This window comes from Periplaneta americana, chromosome 7 (genome assembly GCF_040183065.1).
Source record: "Periplaneta americana isolate PAMFEO1 chromosome 7, P.americana_PAMFEO1_priV1, whole genome shotgun sequence".
Taxonomy (NCBI): domain Eukaryota; kingdom Metazoa; phylum Arthropoda; class Insecta; order Blattodea; family Blattidae; genus Periplaneta; species Periplaneta americana.
Window position 1 is genome coordinate 91,417,032 of NC_091123.1, and position 23,519 is coordinate 91,440,550.

Genomic DNA, 23,519 nt, shown 5'->3' on the forward strand with positions numbered 1-23,519 from the left:
AAGACACTAAGATTTGTTACTATACCATAAAAAACAACCATATATAAGCTAAAAGAGTAACAAGGATAAAAACAAATATAAACAGTGAAACGTAATCACCTGCATTCCGGTAGTAGTCCGCAACAGCAAATAATTGAAGAAACTGGAACTGTCAGTCAGTAATCGTCATCTTTGTGAACAACAAATATTAAGCTGTTATGCTAAAACTGTCAATTAAAAATTCTTGTCTTCGTGATTAGGCCTATTCATATTTACACAATTCATCAAATCTGTACCGATGGAGTTCCTGAAAATTTAATTACTCGAGTTAGGACATTAACTTAATCTTGCACACTTTGTGCATTTTGCTTAGGCCTAATAATAAATATTTCAATAAACAAGGAAATGCATCAACTGTTATTATTAAATCGAATATGTGCAATAATGTCAAAATATTGTAACTAGGCCATATATAGATAGTATGAAAATACTTAACCAGATTTATTTTGCACTCACTTATTGATTCATAAATAAAATTGATTGAGAGAGATGCTGTCTAACTATCTTCTTGTGCAAAGCAATACTGGTGGTGAATTGATGGTATAAATTTATCACGTTTAACAGCAGATAACCATTTACTGAGAAGCTCAGGCTTTTGCAATGGAAACCTAAAAAGAAAGTTTGCTCTTACTCCTATAAAACATTCTCTTCTATTAGCACAATAAATATGTAACTAACTTACTTGTGAAAAGAAATTTCCGAATCCTTCTTACGGCGATTCGTACAGTTGTATGCGGCACAACTATGCACCATGATTCCACTTACGGAATTTATATAGGAGTACGATGAAAATAAATGATAAAAGAACTCTAAGTGTACAGTTGTATGCAGCACAAGAGCACACGATGGTTTCACTTATAACAAAGAAATATGATCAAAATACTACATAAACACTATTTGTATAGGCCTCATATGTAGCACAGTAGTAGGCCTACACTGTGATTTCACGTATATCACAAGAGAACGATTCATTTAAACTATATAAACACTATATATATACACACACACACTATTGATTAAATTAATATGCACTTACTCCTAACACATTCAATAATACTGAATAACCTTCTATGTTATTTCAAATTAGGCGGAATCGTGATGTACACATATTGTAGTCACATGGCACTCACCCTCAAGATGAAGATGAGCCACAGTCTAATATATACAGTCGCGCAACTTCAACACTTTTTTTGCCAACATTCACGACACTAGCGCTCAAGCGGCAGGCAAGGCACTGGTCATAGGGTTGATATAGCCAGCACGTGCTATAAGGTATGCGAGATGTTATAATAACGTTTTAATCATGCGTCGGAATAAAGACAATATGTGCAATGACGAAAATTGCAGTAACAACAAGTTTAAATCTCCGAATTTGTCGTTCTTCAGATTCCCTAAAGACCAAGAGAAAATCATAACTCAGTCATAACCTATAATCCACGCTGTAGGTAGCCTACGTATTGTGTTCTATAAAACATATATTAGTTATCAGTTACCTATTTGTATATCAGGAAGGAGAGTTTAAATAAAAACAAAGTAAATACCTGTTACAGTATATTATTGTTTTGCAGAGATTATGTGTAAATGTGTAACCATTCCGATTTTGGATAATGTATCTACAGTTTTTAATGCAAGTAATTCCATAATTTTTGTATTCGTCTTTTTTTTTCTTTATATTTTCCAAAAGTTGAATGTTATATTGAATTCAAGTAGGGATTATGGTGTTAATTTTTTCAAGAATTCATGGCGTATTATAATCCTTTTGCAAAATATTCACTTCTTGAATAAATCTAGACTGTGCCGATAAATTTCTGATGTGTTGGTGTAGATTCATGCGGCAGACGTATAAAGTTCTCAAGAAATAAAAGAGCCTTTTTAAATTTAATATAAAAAGCAATCTTTTCTGTAATAATTTGCATGACTGTAATTGGTGTTGATTTTACATTACCAGTGATTATTTTAGCCGTTCAGAGCAGAAGTGGTATAAGTCAAAATTAGGTAATGAGGTTTAAAGTAAAAATTCTGTAAAATACAGCACAAAGTAGCAATTAATATATCCTTCGTGCTATTCACTGACTACTAATAGTTTAAATAAATTCAATATTAACTGCTACTTTGCGCTGTATTTTACAGAATGTTTACTTTAACCCTCATTACCCATTTTTGACTTACACCACTTCTGCTCTGAAAATAAAATTAGGCCTACATTTTCTGAGTTAATTGAAGTTACAATTTTTTCAACAAAGTTGTGTATTTGTTTGTTCTCACCTACGTCATAATAACAGTAAGGGCATGTAAATTACGTATTATATAGGTAGGATAAGTTAAAGTTAAGCTTATGTGTGAAAACTGGAAATGTAATGTAAAATGCGGTAAACTTTCCATAAAAATTTAAACCATAATATCAGCACTATTAGCGACTCAAAATAATAATAATAAAAAAAATTGAAAAATAATGAACTTCATAAATCAATGTCTGTCAAATTAAGGTTTAAATCTTCCCCTTTTTTATTTTTAAGTTTACCTCAGCGGCCGAGTTTACCCCAATTTGCGGTATGGAAAATAGTTAATTTCTCAGGAAATAGGGAGAGGAATTCACCACGCGATGTACCCTACGAGATATGCCCTACAATTTTGACTCTTCTCACAGGAAATATAGGGTTCCAATGGTTTATAAATATATTTAGGAATGAATTGAATTAACCGTCCACGTACAAACAATTATATTATTTCAAACCATAATACGTGATCAGGGCCATGATTCAATTGTAAGGAGCAGAAAGAATTACGTTTATTCGCAGCTTCTGAAACTTGTAGATTAACTGCGTGTGAAATTCTTCCAGGATTCTGAAGTAGAATTAATAAGAACCATATACACTTATTGTATAGCATAAAAATATAAAATATATTACGCAAAACCCGTTTTCTGATGTGTTATCATATGTCGTGTGCACACTTTTAACTTGCCTGCCGCTAGAGGGCTACTGTCGCGCCAACTGTCAAATGTTGGCATATTTTATACGTATGAGTTGCGTGACTGTATCTATCAGACTGTGGATGCGCGAAAGTGTTCAATTTTTGGTCGAGGAACAGCGCTCGTAGTGAGTCTAGGTTAATCTATAAAACGTCTTTGGTTGCTCCACAGTCTAATATATATATATATATATATATATATATATATATATATATATATATATATATATATATATATATATATAGACGTTGTGCGAATTTTGATTTGTTTCTATTGTATATGAAATCTGTGGTGTGTTCACGGTATCTTACTTTAAAGTTCCGTCGGGTTTGTCCTATATATATTTTCATTCAGTTTTTACATTTTAGTTGATAGATGCCGCTATTTAAAAAAAGCTCGTTGTTATTGGTTTTATTGGGGATTATATTATTCGCACAACATCTTATTGAAGAAAACCATGAATTATCTAACATAAATGACACATTAAAACTAATAAAAATTACAAATAACAATTTCACATCGCTAGAGAATATAATTCAGGACACCCCCTTCTCAATGAACAAATAACAAATACCAATAATCCATTATTCAACTTATTAAAACTGCTCCCACAAAAACAAACACAAACAGCCCCCATACAGGTTCTCCCACCCCCACTCCACTTCTGGTCCCATAAGACGTTCATTAAGTATAATATTGTGAGCTAGAACCGTATTCCAGTACAAGCCACGCAGCCATCGAGAATACAACACGTCAACCAGTTCGACCGTAAGTTTAACAAACCATTACAACGCTTTGCAATAGATTAAAAACTTCATACACTTAATAAATAATAATATTAATACTGTTTACAGTTATGCATGGCTTTACTGGGACACGGGGATCGACATCATACCACAATTGTAATCAAACATGTCAGACGACTGAGTTTATTAACGTAAAAACTGTACAGCAGTGAACTTCACTTTATGTAACTTTAACTTTAGCATGTGAAAATAGGAATAGCAAACGATAGATATAGAAGACAAAGATTTACGTGAAAGCAACATACAGTGCAACAAAAGTGAGACTAGTGAAAATTTACAATTTAAAATTATCGCTCCATTTAACATCGTAACACGCCAAAATCACGGAAGTGAACCAAAGTGAAATAATAACAACCAATGTGTATTTTAAACAAGTGTTTTAAATAATCGTATTTTAGACATTGATTTTAGATTTAAAAGAGTTTTAGTGTTATTAGTTAATAGTATATCAGATATTACAATAGAAGCCATGAACAAGTATATTATGCACACATACATACTACGGAAGTTCACGATACATACGCCAATGGGCTAGGTTTTCAATCACTATCATGTAGTACATCAGATGTATGTACATGACATGTACATACATCTGATGATGATACAAATAAGTATCGAAAACGTTAATGTGATAGACTAATTCATGTAAAAGAATTCATAACTGTATAAAAGATAAGCATAGGAGGTTAATTAAAAAACTTATTATACATTATATCATAGTAGCTTATCGGAAAATAAACAAAAATGCTAATGAAATGCTAAGTTCGTTGGCTATTTAATCACTTCAAAAAATCTTTATCTTATGGTCCAACACGGCAGATATTTCTTGATTAAAGAAACACAGTTTTACGATTTATTGCGCTACAGAATTCATAAAGTAATAAGACTATGTTATACATTTCATATTCCTGCAAATTGCATCTGACTCAACAAAATAGTAACTTGTGACTAGCTGGGAAGGGAGGAGAGGAGAGGAGAGGAGAGGAGAGGAGAGGAGAGGAGAGGAGAGGAGAGGAGAGGAGATTCCATTTTAACTTTTTTCTTATCAACAATTAAAAACCTCATGAATACCTGTAAAATGTATAAAAGTTTTCATTCTTCAGGATATTGATTGCTATTTAGCTTCTGAGGGACAAATTTATTTTTATTTATGAAGCTGAAAGTTTGAATGGTTTGCATTAAATTTATATTACTACGATGAAAAGGAAAGTACAAGTAATTTATAACTGTTGGCATTTAATGGATATTATGTTGACGAGAAATAGTTTTCTTTGTCTTTATTAACGGTACGTTTCAGAAGATAACAAATTAAGTTTTGAGTAGTTTATCTATACTATAGGCTTCTTGTCCTGAAAGGAGCAGTCTGCTGCAGATCGGCGGAACCCAACAGGCCTTTCGGGTCAGGACTGTTTGGGAGTCACGTGCAACCACACTGCTTGCCTGCAAAGAGTTTGTAATACTTACTAGAGACACATACCCGTGAGTGGCAGGCAAGAAAAATGTCACAAATTGAATCGGCTAGTATCCTCCATTAAAGGGAGTGTTTGCGGCGTGAAATTCGAAAACAGTACCACAATACATTGATGTAGCCTGGTGATAGACACTGTTTTAAACATCTTTTACAAAGGATGAGTCGTGATGAAATAAACATGAATGGCAGAGGAGCTCTGTATTTATGAAAGTATTATAATGATTCATCTTTGGCGATATTCTAAAAAATAAAGTAAATCACCATATGCACTCGGGATAAGTATGTGAACTATTGAATAATGGCAATGTCAACATTAATGTTCGGTATTAATAGTATTGTTTTAAGGACATAATAATGGATATTTACTGTAATATTTAAAATGATCTATATTTCAGTCCTTTCATGCAAAGGAAGAGAAAGGTATATGGTGCTTAGAAAATATTTAGTGGTGAAATATGAGATCATAAAAATTCTGGAAACTGGTTTAAAAAATAATGAGAATAAATTTTACCATAAAACAATCTATTCATTGTGTAGTTGATGACCACCAAGTTAGAGGTCAGTACAGACTTTTTAACACAATTAGTAGCGGTAATAGTAGGCCTAGTAGTAGTGGTAATAGTAGGCCTAGTAGTAGTGGTAATAGTAGGCCTAGTAGTAGTGGTAATAGTAGACCTAGTAGTAGTGGTAATAATAGGTCTAGCAGTAGCAGTAATAATAGACCTAGTAGTAGTGGTAATAGTAGGCGTAGTAGTAGTGAAAATAGTAGGCGTAATAGTAGTGGTAATAGTAGTCTATTAGTAGTGGTAATAGTAGGCCTAGTAGTAGTGGTAGTAGTAGGTCTAGTTTTTGTGGCAGTAGTAGGTCTATTTTTTGTGGCAGTAGTAGGTCTAGTTTTTGTGGCAATAGTAGGCCTATTAGTAGTGGCAATAGTAGGCCTATACTAAAAGCCAGGTTATGAACCGACTAAACAGGAAGTAGTTGGCAGGGCGAGAGGAATGTGCGGGTTAGAGGGGTAACCTGTGCAGCGATGACACGTTGAGTATGGCGGGGTGGAGGGGGAAAGGAGAACGGAGCTTTTCATTAGACCTCACGTGAAAATGTCGTCTGCTAACGAAAATCTGGCAACGGAATCACGGAGACAGTGTAGCCAATCTTCCCAGTTCCTTTGGCGTACCACGTGCATTACGAGTCGCATTTCGTACCAGCGTCATTAGCTCGTGCTTTCTTAAAAACAGTAATTTTAATTACTAATATTGTTGATAGTGTTATCGAGAACTATATACATTAGTTATTTTAAACATATCGGTGACAAACGCTGAACATGCTTTGAATCTCGCGCTACCATGTGGCAATAGAGCTCAGAAAGCGAGCTACAGAACGTTGCTTCCGGTTTAGTCGGTTCATAACCTAGCTTTTAATATAGTAGTAGTGGTAATAGTAGACCTAGTAATAGTGGTAATAATAGGCCAAGTATTAGTGGTAGTAGGCCTAGTTTTGTGGTAATAGTAGGCCTAGTAGTAGTGGTAATAATATACCTAGTAGTAGTGGTAATAACAGGCCTAGTAGTAGTGGTAATAGTAGGCCTAGTATTAGTGGTAGTAGTAGGCTTGATTTTTGTTGTAATAGTAGGCCTAGTAGTAGTGGTAATAATAGGCCTAGCAGTAGTGGTAATAGTAGGCCTAGTTTTGGTGGCATTAGTAGGCCTAGTAGTAGTGAGACCTAGTCATTGGTAGTGGTAATAATAGACCTACGGTAGTAATAGTAGGCCTAGTAATAGTGGTCATAGTAGGCCTAGTAGTAGTGGTCATAGTAGACCTAGTAGCAGTGGTAATAATAGGCTTAGTTAGGCCATCAGCTGTATTTTCACTAATTTCTTTGCATTTAATACAACCAAAAACTAGAAGTACATGTTGTACAAAACGAAAATTACATGATTAATTCAGTTATTGAGAAACAAAACAGTTTTAGACAGATATAGTCTGCGGATTTTCTTATGCGCTCTGCTATTATAATCCACTGTAATGTGATGGCACCTAACCCTTACATACATTATTGAAATCAACCTTAAAAACCTGATTAATGTGTTTCTGGAAAAACTTCATCCAAGAAATATTCCGACATTCTGTAAACACATTCAAAGGAGGAACTACATTTGGAACATTCTTCCAAATATTAAGATATGCATGCTTTCCTGAGGATTCTACAATAGTAGCTATGTTCGAACAAATATTTGCGGCGCAGTATTTCACCATTTTCTTATTATTTCCCTTCAAGTGTACTAATATTTATTCTTACTCCTCAATAAGCATGAACTGCTTGCACTCCCGGCGAAACATCAACTCCCTTAGTGGCGGCCGAACAGCGGTTCAATTTTGTACGCGAAACTAGCGTCGTTGGTGCTAGACCTACATATATCATAACATATGTAGGTCTAGCGTTGGTGTCTCTAGTTACATATTACAAACTCTTTGCTTGCCTGGATGAGAGGGAAGGTTGTAGCAAGTCCCCACACTGCCGGCTGCGCAGAAGATAGGACTGGACCCAAATTGAAGCGATCGCTCGCCGCTATCTTGGGGCCGTGACGATAGCGGACGGAAAGCAATGCTGATAGAACGCAATCGTAAAACAAACTAAGATTTATTACTATACAACATAAAAACAACCAAACATGAGCCTAAGAGTAACAAGGATAAAGACAAATATAAATAGTAAAACGTAATTACCTGCATTCTTGTGGTATAACACCAAATAATCAAAGATATTAATCCTGCAACTGTCAGTCAATAATCTTCGTCGTCTTTATGAATTGGGCGTATTTCTATTTACATAATTCATCATATCCGTAGGATGGGCTTCCTGAAACATCGCCGGCTGCTATATACTCCGCCTTCCCATTTAGCAAGCAGCCTGTGTTAAATACGAACCTAGCGTAGTGCATGATTTTGCCACTACAGCGCTGAGAGAGTGATACTGTGGACCAGGGGGTAAAGTTAAATAATTTCAGCGAGCTACTTTATTGGAATGTGCAAATTATCGAATGCGTGAAATTAACACATTGTTAAACTCTGAAAAGAAGTTACATCCTATAATAATATTATTTATCAGTGAAAGTAGCAATCGGTGATGCCGCATACCGTAAGTTAACTTTTTTTTCCCGCTCTTATATTCTCCTAACACATAACAATATACTTTCGAATTGAACATATCTCAGAACGTCAGTATATTTTAAGGGAATTGCATATAGGTTATTTTATTGTAAAAATACCTGAATATTTACCTCTCATTACTTAAGTTTATAGGTTTTATGAAAATTCTACAATTGTTTATTATTGCGTCCCTTTCTTTAAAGTGACAGTAGGAAAGTTAGTTAGAGAGGTCTCATTCCACGAGTTCCCTAGCCAAGATGAACTTAAAGAAAAATGGCTCAAAGCAGTATCAAGAGCAGATTTTACTCTCAATTTTAATTCACGTTCATCAGTATTATGGAGTATGTGATCTTCATTTCCGTGAGACAGATTATCATCCTGGATTAAAAAGGAAACAGTTGCTGAAGAACGTGATTCCTTCAGTTTTTGCGCCTTATCCGTCTTACAAAATTTCAGAAAACAAACAAGAGAGAAGGCAGATAACAAAACACCCCATCTTGCCCCCTAACAATAAAAGGAAACGTAGTTCAGGCATTTCGGATGACCCTGAAGTTTTTAGAAATAATGCAGACACCGATTCTCATAAAAATCTTTGTTGTATCGGTATTCAGACGTAAAGTCGCATGGATGACAAATTCCTCCAAGCACAGAAAGAGAAAAATAAATTAAAACTTAAATTGTGGCGCGCGAATAATAAGATTCGTCAGTTAGAAAGGCAATTGCAACAAACACAATATAAATTAAAAAAATTCGATAACTACTATTACTATTCGCCTTCGCAAATAATTACAAGTAATGAAAATAACCATTCCGATGCGAGATATAGTTTCCTTTTGGAACAAATGCTTGAATTTGAGAAAACGTCATCCAGCTGAAGAGAATACACCATCGAACAATGCATAATGTGGGAATTTATATCTCCCAAAGGATATCGGCATGTAAGGGACAATATTTTGTAATTGCCGTCGAAAAGCACTCTATCCCGATATTTAGGCAACACGTGTTGTGAAACTGGAGTTACAGATCTCGTGAAAGAAAGGTTAATCACTGAATGTCAACAACTGAATCAAGCTGAGCGAGTTTGTTCATTAATAGTCGACGAGATGGCAATAGAACAGCAACTATAGTATGACAAAGAATTGGACACATTTTTCGGGAAAAAGAACAGTTTTGCTCCAGAATCAAACAATGTAAAAAGATATGCCATTATACCCATGGAAGAAAAAGTAAATTATGATATTTTAGCTAATAATTTTTTTTTATTTGTGGCATTTCTTCAAAATTGAAAATACCAGCTGCCTACTTTTTTACAAAGAGGATTTGCATAAACTTACTCTTTCTGTTATAAAGGAAGTGGAAGTCTGTAGAATTGACATATTACGTTTGGTTTCAGACAATCACAAAACCAATGTAAATATGATGAAACGACTTTGTAATGGCAAGTCTCTAATATCAGAAGTCGTTCATCTTAACGATCAAAACAGATCCCTGTTTGTTGCTTTTGATCAATACCATATTTTAAAAAGTGTGAGGAATACCTTCCTAGAAAAAAAATGCATGATGGTGATAAAGAAATAAGTGGACAGCATGTAAAAGATCTGTATGAGTTGCAGTCAACTCAGGTAATTAAACATGTTCCATTCCTCACTCGTAAACATGTATGCCCTAACAACCTGGAGAAAATGAATGTAAAACGTGCAAAAGATATATTTTCTTCATCTGTGATTACAGCCCTTTAATATCTTAAAGAAAACTGTGGACTAGAAAAGTCATATACTTTTAAAGAGTGCGGAGGACCAATTCACTTTATGAAAAGCATTCAGAAGTGGTTTAATATCCATGATATATATAGCTTTAACAATGAGCTCGATAAGGACAAAGTTAATTTTTTATGTCACCGATGAAAGATTAATCTGGCTAAAAATGATTTTTCCAGCCTATCTTAGGAAAATGAAGAACGCGGCTCAGGCTTCTTAAGCAATGAGACATACGAAAAAAAAATATATTCTATTAACTACGGCATCAACTGCGAAATGCATTAAATATCTGTTGTCAGCAGAGTTTGACTTTGTATTAACAAGATGCTTCAACAGTGATTCAATTGAAATGTTTTTTTCAGTAAGCTAAGAAGAACTTCCGGTAATAATGATATGTTGGATTCAAGGGCTGTAATATTCGCCTTAATTGGATACTCAAGATTACATCCCTCTCTTGTAAAATAATTATAGCTCAACAAAGCGTTATAACAGCTACAAGCGCAACCTCAACCCAAGCTCTTGTAAGTTTTCCAGGCGCTGGCGCTGTAAGAAATATAGGTAAAAGGTATCCCCGTAACATGCCATGAAGGCACTTGGGGGGCATGGAGGTAGAGCCCCATGCTTTCCGTGACCTCGGCACTAGAATGAGGTGGTGTGGTCGGCACCACGCTCTGACCGCTACTGGAAAAATTGAACAGTGCGCCATGTAAGGACGAATACATAATATATATTGTAAAAATGCCATACTATTATAAATGCACGCTTAAATTTGTTCTTTAAATTATTGGTTACCATACCTATATTATTATTATTATTATTATTATTATTATTATTATTATTATTATTATTATTATTATTATTATCATTATTATTATTTGTAGTGGTTAGCTTGTCTGAGAGCTAATCCAGTGGGCCCGGCTACGGATTTAATTTTTCAAGCTAGCTATTGCTGTTTTATTGATATTAATAAAACTTTTTATTGTTATTAGTATTATCGTAGATAATTAAATATTAGTCTGAATTATTTACTTTCTTCGTTTTCAGCATCAATAAACTTGCTTCATTGGCTTATATTGTTGGATTCATAGTGAAACGTGTTGTGAAGGAAGTAGTTTGTGAATCTTGTCGTGATCTACTGCAACACACTAAATTCAGTTCTGCTCTGCTGGACATAATTTTCAAGCAAGATGATTTTGACACATTATATTATCAGTCTGAGTTGTTAGTATAGTGATTAATATTATTGAGGGGTTTGTTTGCGAAGCCGTAAAATTTGTAAACAGTAAAGTGTGTGAAACATTAATACAGACAATACTTCCTGTTATGAAGAAATCAGATGTACTAAAATCCCACCAATCTAACGATTCAATTCATATTGAAAATTTGGGACACATTATCTTGAAAACTGCAATTTCAATATTCCTGAAGAATGTTAGTATTGAAAAGAACGGAACGTTTTGAGAAGGTGAAATACCTTAATTCAAAATCAATAAGCAGGAAAATCTTGCGTATCTTCTGGCAGATTTGTGTTCCCGCGGCAACAGTGTATCACTCTGTCAGCACCTCCGGGGAGAAGGTGAGTACTAACAGCAGTTCGCACGTTTCCTTCAATTGGGAGGGCGGAGTATATAGCAGCCGGCGATGCCTGAAATATATCTCAATAACCGAGTGAGAACATTAACTTAATCTTGCACATTGTGTGCATCTTGCGGTCGTGAAAATAGCCGACGAAAAGTAATGCTGATAGAACGCAACCGCAAAAGATACTAAGATTTATTACTATACCATAAAAAACAACCAAATATAAGCTAAAAGAGTAACAAGGATAAAAACAAATATAAACAGTGAAACGTAATCACCTGCATTCCGGTAGTAGTCCGCAACAGCAAATAATTGAAGAAACTGGAACTGTCAGTCAGTAATCGTCATCTTTGTGAACAACAAATATTAAGCTGTTATGCTAAAACTGTCAAATAAAAATTCTTGTCTTCGTGATTAGGCCTATTCATATTTACACAATTCATCAAATCTGTACCGATGGAGTTCCTGAAAATTTAATTACTCGAGTTAGGACATTAACTTAATCTTGCACACTTTGTGCATTTTGCTTAGGCCTAATAATAAATATTTCAATAAACAAGGAAATGCATCAACTGTTATTATTAAATCGAATATGTGCAAGAATGTCAAAATATTGTAACTAGGCCATATCTAGATAGTATGAAAATACTTAACCAGATTTATTTTGCACTCACTTATTGATTCATAAATAAATAATTTTAATTATGATTTGCAAAATATAGACATGGATCTATGTTATAAGTAACTTTCAGTACCGTACTTCAATATAAGTTACAAATAAATGAACGTAAAAAAACATTATTTTAAAGGTCAAAAATCTAACTAGGCTATGGCCTTTTAAACTTATTTTGTGATTACCTATGTGAGATGGGCTGGAAAATTAAAAACTGATTGAACTGCGTCAGGTTTCAGTAACTTATTACCATTACTCTTCCAGAAACAAGATTCTATGAAATGAACTGAATAAAGCCTGTGGTGAATTGATGGTATAAATTTATCGCGTTTAACAGCAGGTAACCATTTACTGAAAAGCTCAGGCTTTTGCAATGGAAACCTAAAAAGAAAGTTTGCGCTTACTCCTATAAAACATTCTCTTCTATTAACACAATAAATATGTGCTACTGTTCAGTCATTTTACAATATCCTAATACAATATATGTAACTAACTTACTTGTGAAAAGAAATTTCCGAATCCTTCTTACGTTGATTCGTACAGTTGTATGCAGCACAATTATACACCATGATTCCACTTGCGCAATTTATATAGGAGTACGATGAAAATAAATGATAAAAAAACACTATTTGTACAGTTGTATGCAGCACAAGAGCACACGATGGTTTCACTTATAACATGATTAAAATACTATATAAACACTATGTGTATAGGTCTCATATGTAGCACAATAGTAAGCCTACACTGTGATTTCACGTATATCACAGGAGAACGATTCATTTAAACTATATAAACACTATATACACACACACTCTTGATTAAATTAATACGCACTTACTCCTAACACATTCAATAATACTGAATAACCTTCTATGTTATTTCAAATTAGGCCGATTGTGATGTAAACACATTGTAGTCACATGGCTCTCTGCCCCAAGATGGAGGTGCGCGAAAGTGTTCAATTTTTGGTCGAGGAACAGCACTCGTAGTGAGTCTAGGTTAAACTATAAAACGTCTTTGGGTTGCAGGCGGACAAACGATACGAAGCGTAAGCCCGCTCACGGACGTCTCCAGTCAGTTTCCCGGCCTCTACAGAGAATAGGGATTATAAAGAATGGACACTTCGCGTCGGTACCTTTGATGTAGCCGGACCGATTTCAATGACCTTCAAGCCAGCTAGAGCGTCAGATTCTGCTTTCTCCCTAGAGTTGGCGCTGACATCACACCAGCTAGCAGTCGACACAGCGGAAATATGATACATATAATTAATACATCTAGGTACATTATGTACTCAAATAAAATAAATTGGATCCATAAAATAATAAATCCTTCATTAACTGTAATGTCCAGACTCTAGAGTTCCTTTATAATGAGAGTTCAGACGTTGACCCCTACAACAATTAAAATATGTAATGATTTGATAGCGCTGAAAATGGAAAAACAAAACTTTTACGAGAAGTAAAACCATATACCTATATTATATTATATACAAATATTAAACGAATTCGATACTTAATTTTATAATGCATTGTATTATTTTATAATATAATTTATGATATCTGAAATATAAAATATTATTATTACAACTAGTTTGTCACTGATAAATAAGGAAAAGCTGTTAACTTGAATATATTTGAAGCAAAGCGTTACTGGATTATGTAATAAGGTAGGCGATGTTTGGATCCTGTGCCTTAATTCTATTCTCAAGTATTAATATCGCGTATGCTCGATTACACTACCTCTAGCGCTTGAAAGTGGAACTAGCCACTGGCGCACTGAGAAACAAAACACAGACACGATTGTGCTATCGTAGTGAGTAGTTCGTTAGTACGTCGCGTATACTTATATTAAGTATTTATTACAACGATATATTAAATTAGCGCTATATTCTCAAAAGTTTATTTTCTTTATATTGTAACCATTATCGTAAATACATAATTAATGAGTGTTTCACAATTAATTCGTATTAGTGTGGTTTTTCCGGACACCGACCCCAGCGCCAACATGGATAACGTAATGGCTGACACTTCCCAACAAGAATTGAAAGAAACAAACAAAATCTACACAGATTTCCAGGAAAATTCAGCAATGGAGATACTCACTCTTCCTGTCGAGGCCAATTTAAATTCAGGTAATATGACTTATACTCTTGCTGTGGTAGACAATACATCGGAACATATGGTTCAAGCAACCCCAGAACCTGGAACATTTATATCATCGACTGGACAACTTTACACTATTCAACCCTATAAAAGAAATCATCCCAACGATGAAAATGACTACCAAACACCGAAAAAGACGGCAACACAACGAACCCAACCTACTTTCACAATTGCCACATCAAACCAATATGAATCACTAACAGAAACAACACTAAATGCACCAGAATCACATAGCAAAATTTCTGACCAACCGAATACTGCTGCATCAAAGATAACAAATATAAATCAACCAGGTCCATCTGGAGTTAAGGCCAAACCAAGCCATTCAACAACCACCACAGGCAAACCGTCTCCTATTGTACTAGTAACAAGAGTGCCTACAAAAGAACTTCACACTACCTTGGGAAATTTTATACAAAACATTGAGTTTCAATACACAAGACAAGGTTTGAAAATATTCACAAATACTCAACAGCACTACACAGCGATTATTCAATTACTAAACGACAAAAATTACCAATACTTTACATACGGTCAACAAGACAAACAGATCCACAAAGTCATGTTAAGGGGTTTACCCCCTACAATAGAGTCAGACGAAATCAAAGATGAGCTACTTGCACTGAACTATCCCATTACAAGCATCCGACAGCTTACTAAATCGATCAGAACAGGCTCCCAACACGAATTGATTAAACTACCATTATGGGCTGTCACTTACAAACATATTGACAACGTTCCTGATATCAAAGGACTTCGTGGATTATTACATTACCGGGTTACCATAGAGGATTATATTGGAAAAACAGGACCAATTCAATGCTACCGATGCCAATCGTTTGGTCATAAAGCACAGTGGTGTACATTAACTTCTCGATGTGTGAAATGTGCAGGAAATCACTTTTCATACACTTGCACGAAACCAGCCAACATACCAGCGACATGCTGTAATTGCAATCAAGATCACCCCGCAAATTACTCCAAATGTCCGATTAAGGTGAAACTCACTAAAAACCATCTTATCAAAACGAATTCCCAGACTACCAACTCAATTCCACAAAAAAGTGACTTCCCACAACTACCTAAAACACATAAAACATTTGCATGGACACGTCCTTTGACAAACCAAAAACAGGAAGCAACTAATGATACATCTACCAGTGAATTACTAAAAGATTTACTCAACATTCTTCAGGTAGTCAACATTAGAGAGTTCTTAAAAAATTAGCAAATCTGTTTATCCAACTCAAAATGACACCCACTGTCATAGATAAAAGCATAATTATCTGGAACTTTGTTTCTACGATACTCGACAAAATACTACCAACTGAATCTACAGAACAAAAACAACAGCCATAAATAGAATATACTATCACCGCACACAACCACTAAAAATTATGACATGGAACGCTAACGGTGTACAACGTGACAAATATCTTTTACCTACGTTCCTTCAACAACATGACATTGATATACTATTGATCACAGAAACCCATTTAAAGCCCAATCAACGATTTCATATTTCGAAATATATAACATATCGCACGGACGGCCCAAATGCACCACATGGAGGAGTAGCTATACTCATAAAATCTGCAATTGTACATAGCTATGTCCATTCTCCCAATCTACAATATTTACAGGCTGTGCTTATATCAATCAACTCTGTAAATGAAAGAATAATAATTGGGTCCGTATATGCACCACCCAGTGTACCACTGACCGAACAAGATTTAACTGCCTTGTTAGAACAATATCCGTCGTTCATTATTGGAGGTGATTTCAATGCTAAACATATAAATTGGAACTGCAGATTAAACACTCAGCGCGGGAAAACGCTACACAAACATGCCAATGACCATGATTACAATATATACGGGCCATTAACTCCCACACACTATCCCCCACGCGTCAACTGCCAACCTGATGTCTTAGATGTATTCCTACATAAATCTGATGCAACTATAAATTATATAACCACTAATAATGAGTTAAACTCTGATCACAATCCGGTGCTAGCAATAGTTGATTTGAAACCACCTGAACTGCCATACAATGTGAGACCACCAACCACTGTCAACTGGAGAAAATACCGAAATATCCTTGAAAATTCTGTTCCAGGTAACGTAGAAATCAACACTGAGGAAGAACTAGAAACGGCATGTAAAACCTTAACTAATACCATCAGACAGGCACATATAACTTCGCAGGCAACAATAGCTAGTCGTAATATACCTTCAGAATTCCCGGAATTAATTGAACTATTAAGAAGAAAACGAAAGGCCAAACATTTAAAAAATAAATACCATCGAAGATGTGACATAGCACAATTTAATTTCCTAAAGAACTATATTCACAGTAAATTATTAGACCTACGTATCGCAACTTTTGAACGAGATATCTCCATTGCTGAAAAAGACAACAAAATTTGGAACATAACTAAACGCCTAATTCATAACAGGAATTCCGATAATCATCCCATACTTGGACCAAACGGGCCGGTTTATTTACCAACAGAAAAAAGCTGAAATAATTGCATCCACATATTTTCAACAGTTCCAAACATATCAAGATCATCCAAACTACACACAACAACACGCTCATATCCGGCAAACAACAAGGCAGTTCTTCCAAACCTATCCAAATGGGTTAATTGTGCACACCACACCTTCTGAAATTAGTAGATCTATCAAAAAAGCACCACAAAGAAGAACACTCTAATCCGATAAAATAACTTACCAATGCCTGAGAAACCTACCGAGAAACGCTCTGACTCACCTTACCAAAATATACAATAGTGCACTAAAACTCCAAACGTTCCCACAACTATGGAAGACTGCAAATATCATTTCAATTCCCAAACCCAGAAAAAATCCACAACTACCACAAAACAGAAGACCGATCGGTTTGCTTAGCACACTTGGAAAAATCTACGAAGGAGTGATATATAACAGACTATATCCACATCTACAGCGACATATACCCGATGAACAATTTGCATTTATGTCAGGACGAAGCACAACAACGCAACTTCTCCGTCTAACTGAAACAATCACCACTGCTTTCAACAACAAACAGTATGCTGCGATGATGTTACACTGCTTATGACACTGTATGGCATACAGGTCTATACTGTAAACTGATTCAAGTTGGAACAAACCCAAAATTAATACACCTTATTAAGTCATACCTTTCCAACAGAAAATTTCAAGTTTTACATCAAGGTGCCTCATCAACAAAGTATAACATATACGCAGGTTTGCCACAAGGATCCAAGCTATCACCTATACTTTATAACTTCTACTCAGCAGATATCCCTACACAACCATATATTCACACGTTTCAATATGCCGACGACACCGCATTTTTATCAACCGCAGAAAACCTACCATTTGCAATCAATAGACTACAAAACTTCTTAAATAATTATGAAACATGGACCTACAGATGGAAAATTAAAATCAATCCCCTTAAAAGCTCTGCAATCATTTTTCAAAAACGACAAGCCCAACCCAGGACCCGACTCAAATTATTCAATACATACTTCAACTGGACCCCAAAAATCAGATATCTGGGAATAACTATGGATAAAACACTAATTTGGAACCAACATGTCACTCAGTTAACAGGAAAAGCCATGGGTAGATTTCTTCAATTATATCCACTATTTAAAACTCCAGCATTAAAACATAAAACTAAATTACATGTCTATAAAGCCTTAATTCGAAGTATGATAACATTCGCAGCACCAGCTTGGGCATATGCTAGCAAATCCGTCATGAACAAGATACAAGTTATCCAAAACAAAATATTGAGAACCATTCACGGCAGTGGATGGGGAACAAGTACACGACAACTTCATGATGACCTCCGAATAGAATATCTCTCCGAATATATACAAAAAATCACAAATAAACTCTATCACAAGGCAGCACTCATCAACAACAAACTAATAAATTCTCTTGGCAGATAAGATATAAACAGGAAATGCAAACATCGCCGACCCAAACAACTACTCGCATAAACTCAATCCATCGAAATGACATCCACAAGATTTATACTATACTCATTCAGAGCCACCTTCCATAGTTGAAACAAATTTATATTCCGTTGGAAGCATTCGTGTCGACGGAATTTAGATACCATGCGGATACCAAAGATTATAATATTCTACATAATTGAAGAGGAAGGGTTGATATCAACTGAAACTCTAACCAATTAACAAGATAGACGACTTGTGACAAAACACAGGAAAATTCGCTCAGTGTCCAGTCTTTATAATCCCTATTCGCGGGCCTCTGCTGCTTATAGGATAGGATGCGATCGAGCAGGCAGTGCTCCATATACGCAACGTTGTAAGATTTTTTTTTTTTATAACGGTAGGCGCTTATTTCATATCTGCCGTGTTTCGGAGGACACCGCAAAGAGCGCTTTACACGACAACTTGGCCACTCTATAATCTCTTTTCTAACTCGTTGTTAGCAGACGACGATTTCGGCAAAGGAAATTAGGAAAAGGGGAAAGTGCAAGTGCACAGAGCTCTGTTATTTGTCTATGGCACAGAGTAGCCAACGAACGCTGAACATAATTAAACGTACCTGTATGAAACAGAGAAAATCATCGCTATTTCTGAATATAGCACTATAATTCTTGTTGTATTGTGTGGTCTGTGGTGTGTAGCATTGTAAAAAGAACTCGACCAAGTGGTGGGAAGCAGTTGTGGTAAAAATTTATTTATATTGTGTGTTGGTAGGCTAAGCAATAAGTAATAAGATAGGTGATTAATTGGTGTCTTGGGTGTTTGAGAAGGGCATTATTTGATGTTTGACTATGTTACGGAATTTAGGTTATAGGAAGATACTGTCAATAATATATGTTTGTCTAATGGCGCATAGCAGTCTTGTGTCGATGATTTTATAGTAATAGATTTTGTTGAAATGATATCTAACAAACTGTGGTGGAACATTTACTTTTGCAGATGTTTCACCTTTCATTCTGCGAGTCGTTGACGCATAGTTAGAGTAGCTGTAATGCACATCAAAATTTAGAAATACTGTATTTTGTAACTACCCAACTGTTTATTGCTTAACGGTTGTGCACGTTTGGAATGCAAGCGTAAAGTACTGCACTACGTCGTGACAGTTTCACATAATAAGGTCCAATAAAGAATTTGGAGACAACTTGTCATACTTTACAATGCCAAATTTGAGACGTGAAGAAGTGTCATAAACTGGCCTCGTCTTCACTCATGCTTAATCTATGAAGCACTTACAATATAATATAATATAACATTTCTGCCCCCCCCCCCCTTTTTGGTAATTCTCCAGAAAAGCTATGCTGAAGGAGGCTCAATTGTTTTTTGTTTGATTAGCTTCTGTGAGATGTGTGTATTGATAAACACGTAGTTTTAGTTGGTAGCCACGATACTTTCAACATAAAAGCTGTGTGATACTTTTATATTTTATTGTACTGTTGTTCCCTCCTACTTGTTACCACTGTAACGCTTGAGAGGTCTAGGACGCAATACACTTGGGAAATAGACAATATATTGGACTTCTCGCATGTTATGTTTGTAATTGGTAAAGGGGGAAGAGAGATGTGCCTCCTTTAGTGTAATTCTTCTGGAGAATATCCCTTTCCCCTATACTAATTACCAGCATAACATAGAAGGGGTTCAGGATGAATTACTAGGAAAGTGGTTCGTTTCTCTAGTGTTTCGTCCTGGACCTCTCGACCGCTATATTCTTCTGAGTCCTGAGACATTTCTTGTTTTATTTTTAAAGTTCAGTATAATTCTGCACTTCAAAAAAAGTCACTGACACGAGGAAAAATGCTGAAAAAATTCTTCAGGTTACAGTTAAGGTACAAATACAGGTATATTATATACACTTCGGGTCTCTGTAGATACATTCTATATCATAATCATATATGAAGTATAATGTGGTTATACTATAGACTCAGGAGCTTATTGGTACCAAGCAGGGTGACGTAGGGGCTGCAATAGTGCGTCAGAATATACTGGTAAGTATCGAACGATTTTTGTGTCGAAAGTATCTTTGGCTGCTGACTAAAACCATGTGTTTATCACTGTATACATCTTACATAAGCTAGTGAAACAAACAATTTTGCCTTCCTTAGTAGCCTATAGCTTTTCTGGAGAATTACCAAAACTTCTTCCAGAATTTATACCTCTAAAACTCAAGATGTTTTCTTCTTCTTTTACCGAAAAGGGGGTCGAAGGCTTGCACATGAGTGGTAAGCACAATAAACCACAGGCTTGCACCGCATCCTGGGGCTTATTGTGCTTTCCACTCATTCCATTTGTTGCCAAACTGTCGCTCTCTTATTGCACCATGAACTTAACCTGCCTGTGGTAATGATAATAATAATGAAGAAATTATGGCGAAATGAGTCCGAGATCCAAGGCCGAAAGTTACCCATCAATTATGCTTCAATTGGTTGAAGGAAAACCTCGAAAAATCTCAACCAGGATTTGAACTCTAGCTCACTCGTTTCGCAGTCAGACATATTAACCATTACTCAACAATGATGAACAAAACGTAAGATTGCCTAATTGATATAATGCAGTAAGGATTGTCTAATTGATGTAATGCAGTAAGGAATAATTATGCATTGTAGCTGATAGATCAACTTATGAGATCGCAGTAGTGTTTGTATTGTTATATAGCTGTGATATTGAAATACATGCATTCATTATTTATTTTATATATTTATTTAGTTATTTACCTATGTAGTTTTCCTAATTTATCTAACAATAATAAATAGATAAAGTACGCTACTTACATAGTAGTAGGTAGCAATTTTGCATCTAAAAGTTTAAAAAATAAATACTAGAAATTGATTACAAACTTAGATTTTCTAAGAGTGATAGACTTAAATGTATTGTTGAAAACAGAAAAAAAATGTATAATTAGGCTGTAGAAAAATAAATTATAGTAGGCCTAATAACTCTTGTATAGAATACTAAGTATTAGATTAATTTGTCCAAGTACACCGTAACAAAAATATCTAATTAGTTCTCTTGTTACATTTAGGAACTTTAAATTCGATTAAATTAAGAAATCACTTACAGTTACCCCTATTTACGATTGATTCATTCAAGCACTCAGAGGTTTTCAGTCTCCTATTGGTAGTCCTACACAAAGCTAGGCTCTTTTGTGGCTAGTTGGCAATCATCATAGCCTACCTAATTAGGCTTAAGTTGTGCAGTACAACTGAAACACTTACTGGTATGTCAGATGTCAGTATTTTAATGTTCTTGAACTTAGTAGCCTACTAAGATTGTTACTGTCGAATTAAATATTTACTGTAAATTTGTTGTCATTGTCATCTTGTTATATTACCGGTACTGTAAATTGGCCTTTGCATTTAATGATGTTACCGTATTTGAACTGCAATCTTTTAGTCTGCTGTGTAGTATCATGTTAGATACGGTAGTCTACATTAATTACCTCATTGCTATAATGTTCCTTTTCATTATTGTTCCATTATCCTTGCATTATTTCTGAAAAAAATGTAATGTAACTTATGTAGGTGACTTGTCTTGTCTACTAATTTAAAGATAACACTGAGGCTGTTAAAGTGAATGTTGAAATGACTGTTTTAAGCCTAATGTTTTACTTATTTTTATGTTAAGTAGTAGTGTAAAGGTTTTTCATAATAATAAATTGTAATGAAAATAGTGTATTGCTTTTCTTTTCTTGTAGGTGGCAGAAAAAGAAGATTTATTTCATCAAAAATTACTTTTGATGAATATTTAATCATGGATACAAATTCGAAATTACATATATTGTGTGAAATGACTGATGTAATAAAGTTTTTATTGCTACCTGCTGCTTGAAAGTAGAAAGTCACAAATTACCATTAATGGTAATGGTTGAGGATATCAGTCAAAAAATGGAAGGGAATTCAGTTTGCAGTAAGACAGCAGTCTATTTCATGATAAGTTTTCGTCAGCTTTGTATTGTAACTGTCTCTCTGCCATTATGTGCACTGCTCATCTGTTTTGTCACTGCCTACATCTTCCAACAGGATGACATCCATGAAACACATTGTCGAGTAAGTACATTATTGTTATAAATGTATATTTAATTATAGTATTTTCGGTAATTTTCCAGAATGTGTTGCTGCACATAGACCAGTTTTACACTAAACAAACTTAGTGTATGCAAGGTATATTAAAACCTTAGACTATCCTAACCTAACCTAACCTGTCACAGATTCAGGAAAGGTTAGGTAGGTTACTTTAGGGTTTTAGTATACATTAAGTTTAGGTTTAGTGTAAGACTGGTCTATGTGCAGCGATACATTCTGGGAAATTACCGATTTTCAGATATAGGTTTAGTATAAAGCATAAAACACATTACATGCTTAAATTTTTTTAACAAATATATATATATATATATATATATATATATATATATATATATATATATATATATATATTAGTATATACAGAGGTGTGAAAGTTATTAGAATAATCTTAATTTTAAAGGTTTTTTAGTAGTTCCTTCACAAATATTAATTGAATTGATGAATATTGGTATATATTACTATACTGATGTAGGATATATTTACTACTAACAATGCCGGAAAGCATTGTTGTACATTGGTATTTTTCTTATTTTACAATTGTTATGGGAATTCAGAAATTATTATATTATGTAGGCGGAATTGGAAACATAAAAAATTATATGCACAAAACATGTATACGTTCATTCGAACCTTCACAACAATGTAAACGCAAAGAACAATTTGTTTAAAGCATTTCTTAATTAATTTTTTATGTTTCCAATTCCGACAACATAATATAATAATTTCTGAATTCCCGTAACAATTGTAAAATAAGAAAAATACCTATGTACAACAATGCTTTCCGGCATTGTTAGT

At 34.7% G+C, this 23,519-nt stretch overlaps 1 protein-coding gene across 2 annotated transcripts in view; it reads left to right on the forward strand.

The window, feature by feature from the left end:
* Positions 1 to 19,079: 19,079 nt before the first annotated feature.
* The window catches only part of LOC138703290 (post-GPI attachment to proteins factor 2-like), a 159,036-nt gene continuing 154,596 nt past the window's right edge, over positions 19,080 to 23,519 (forward strand). For both annotated transcript variants that reach the window (XR_011333077.1, XM_069831055.1), the window contains exons 1-2: positions 19,080 to 19,331; positions 22,337 to 22,688. Coding sequence is in view for 1 of the 2 variants with exons in the window: in XM_069831055.1 (XP_069687156.1) it covers positions 22,497 to 22,688 (192 nt within the window). In the remaining variant the exon portion in view is untranslated. The remainder of the gene's footprint in view (positions 19,332 to 22,336; positions 22,689 to 23,519) is intronic.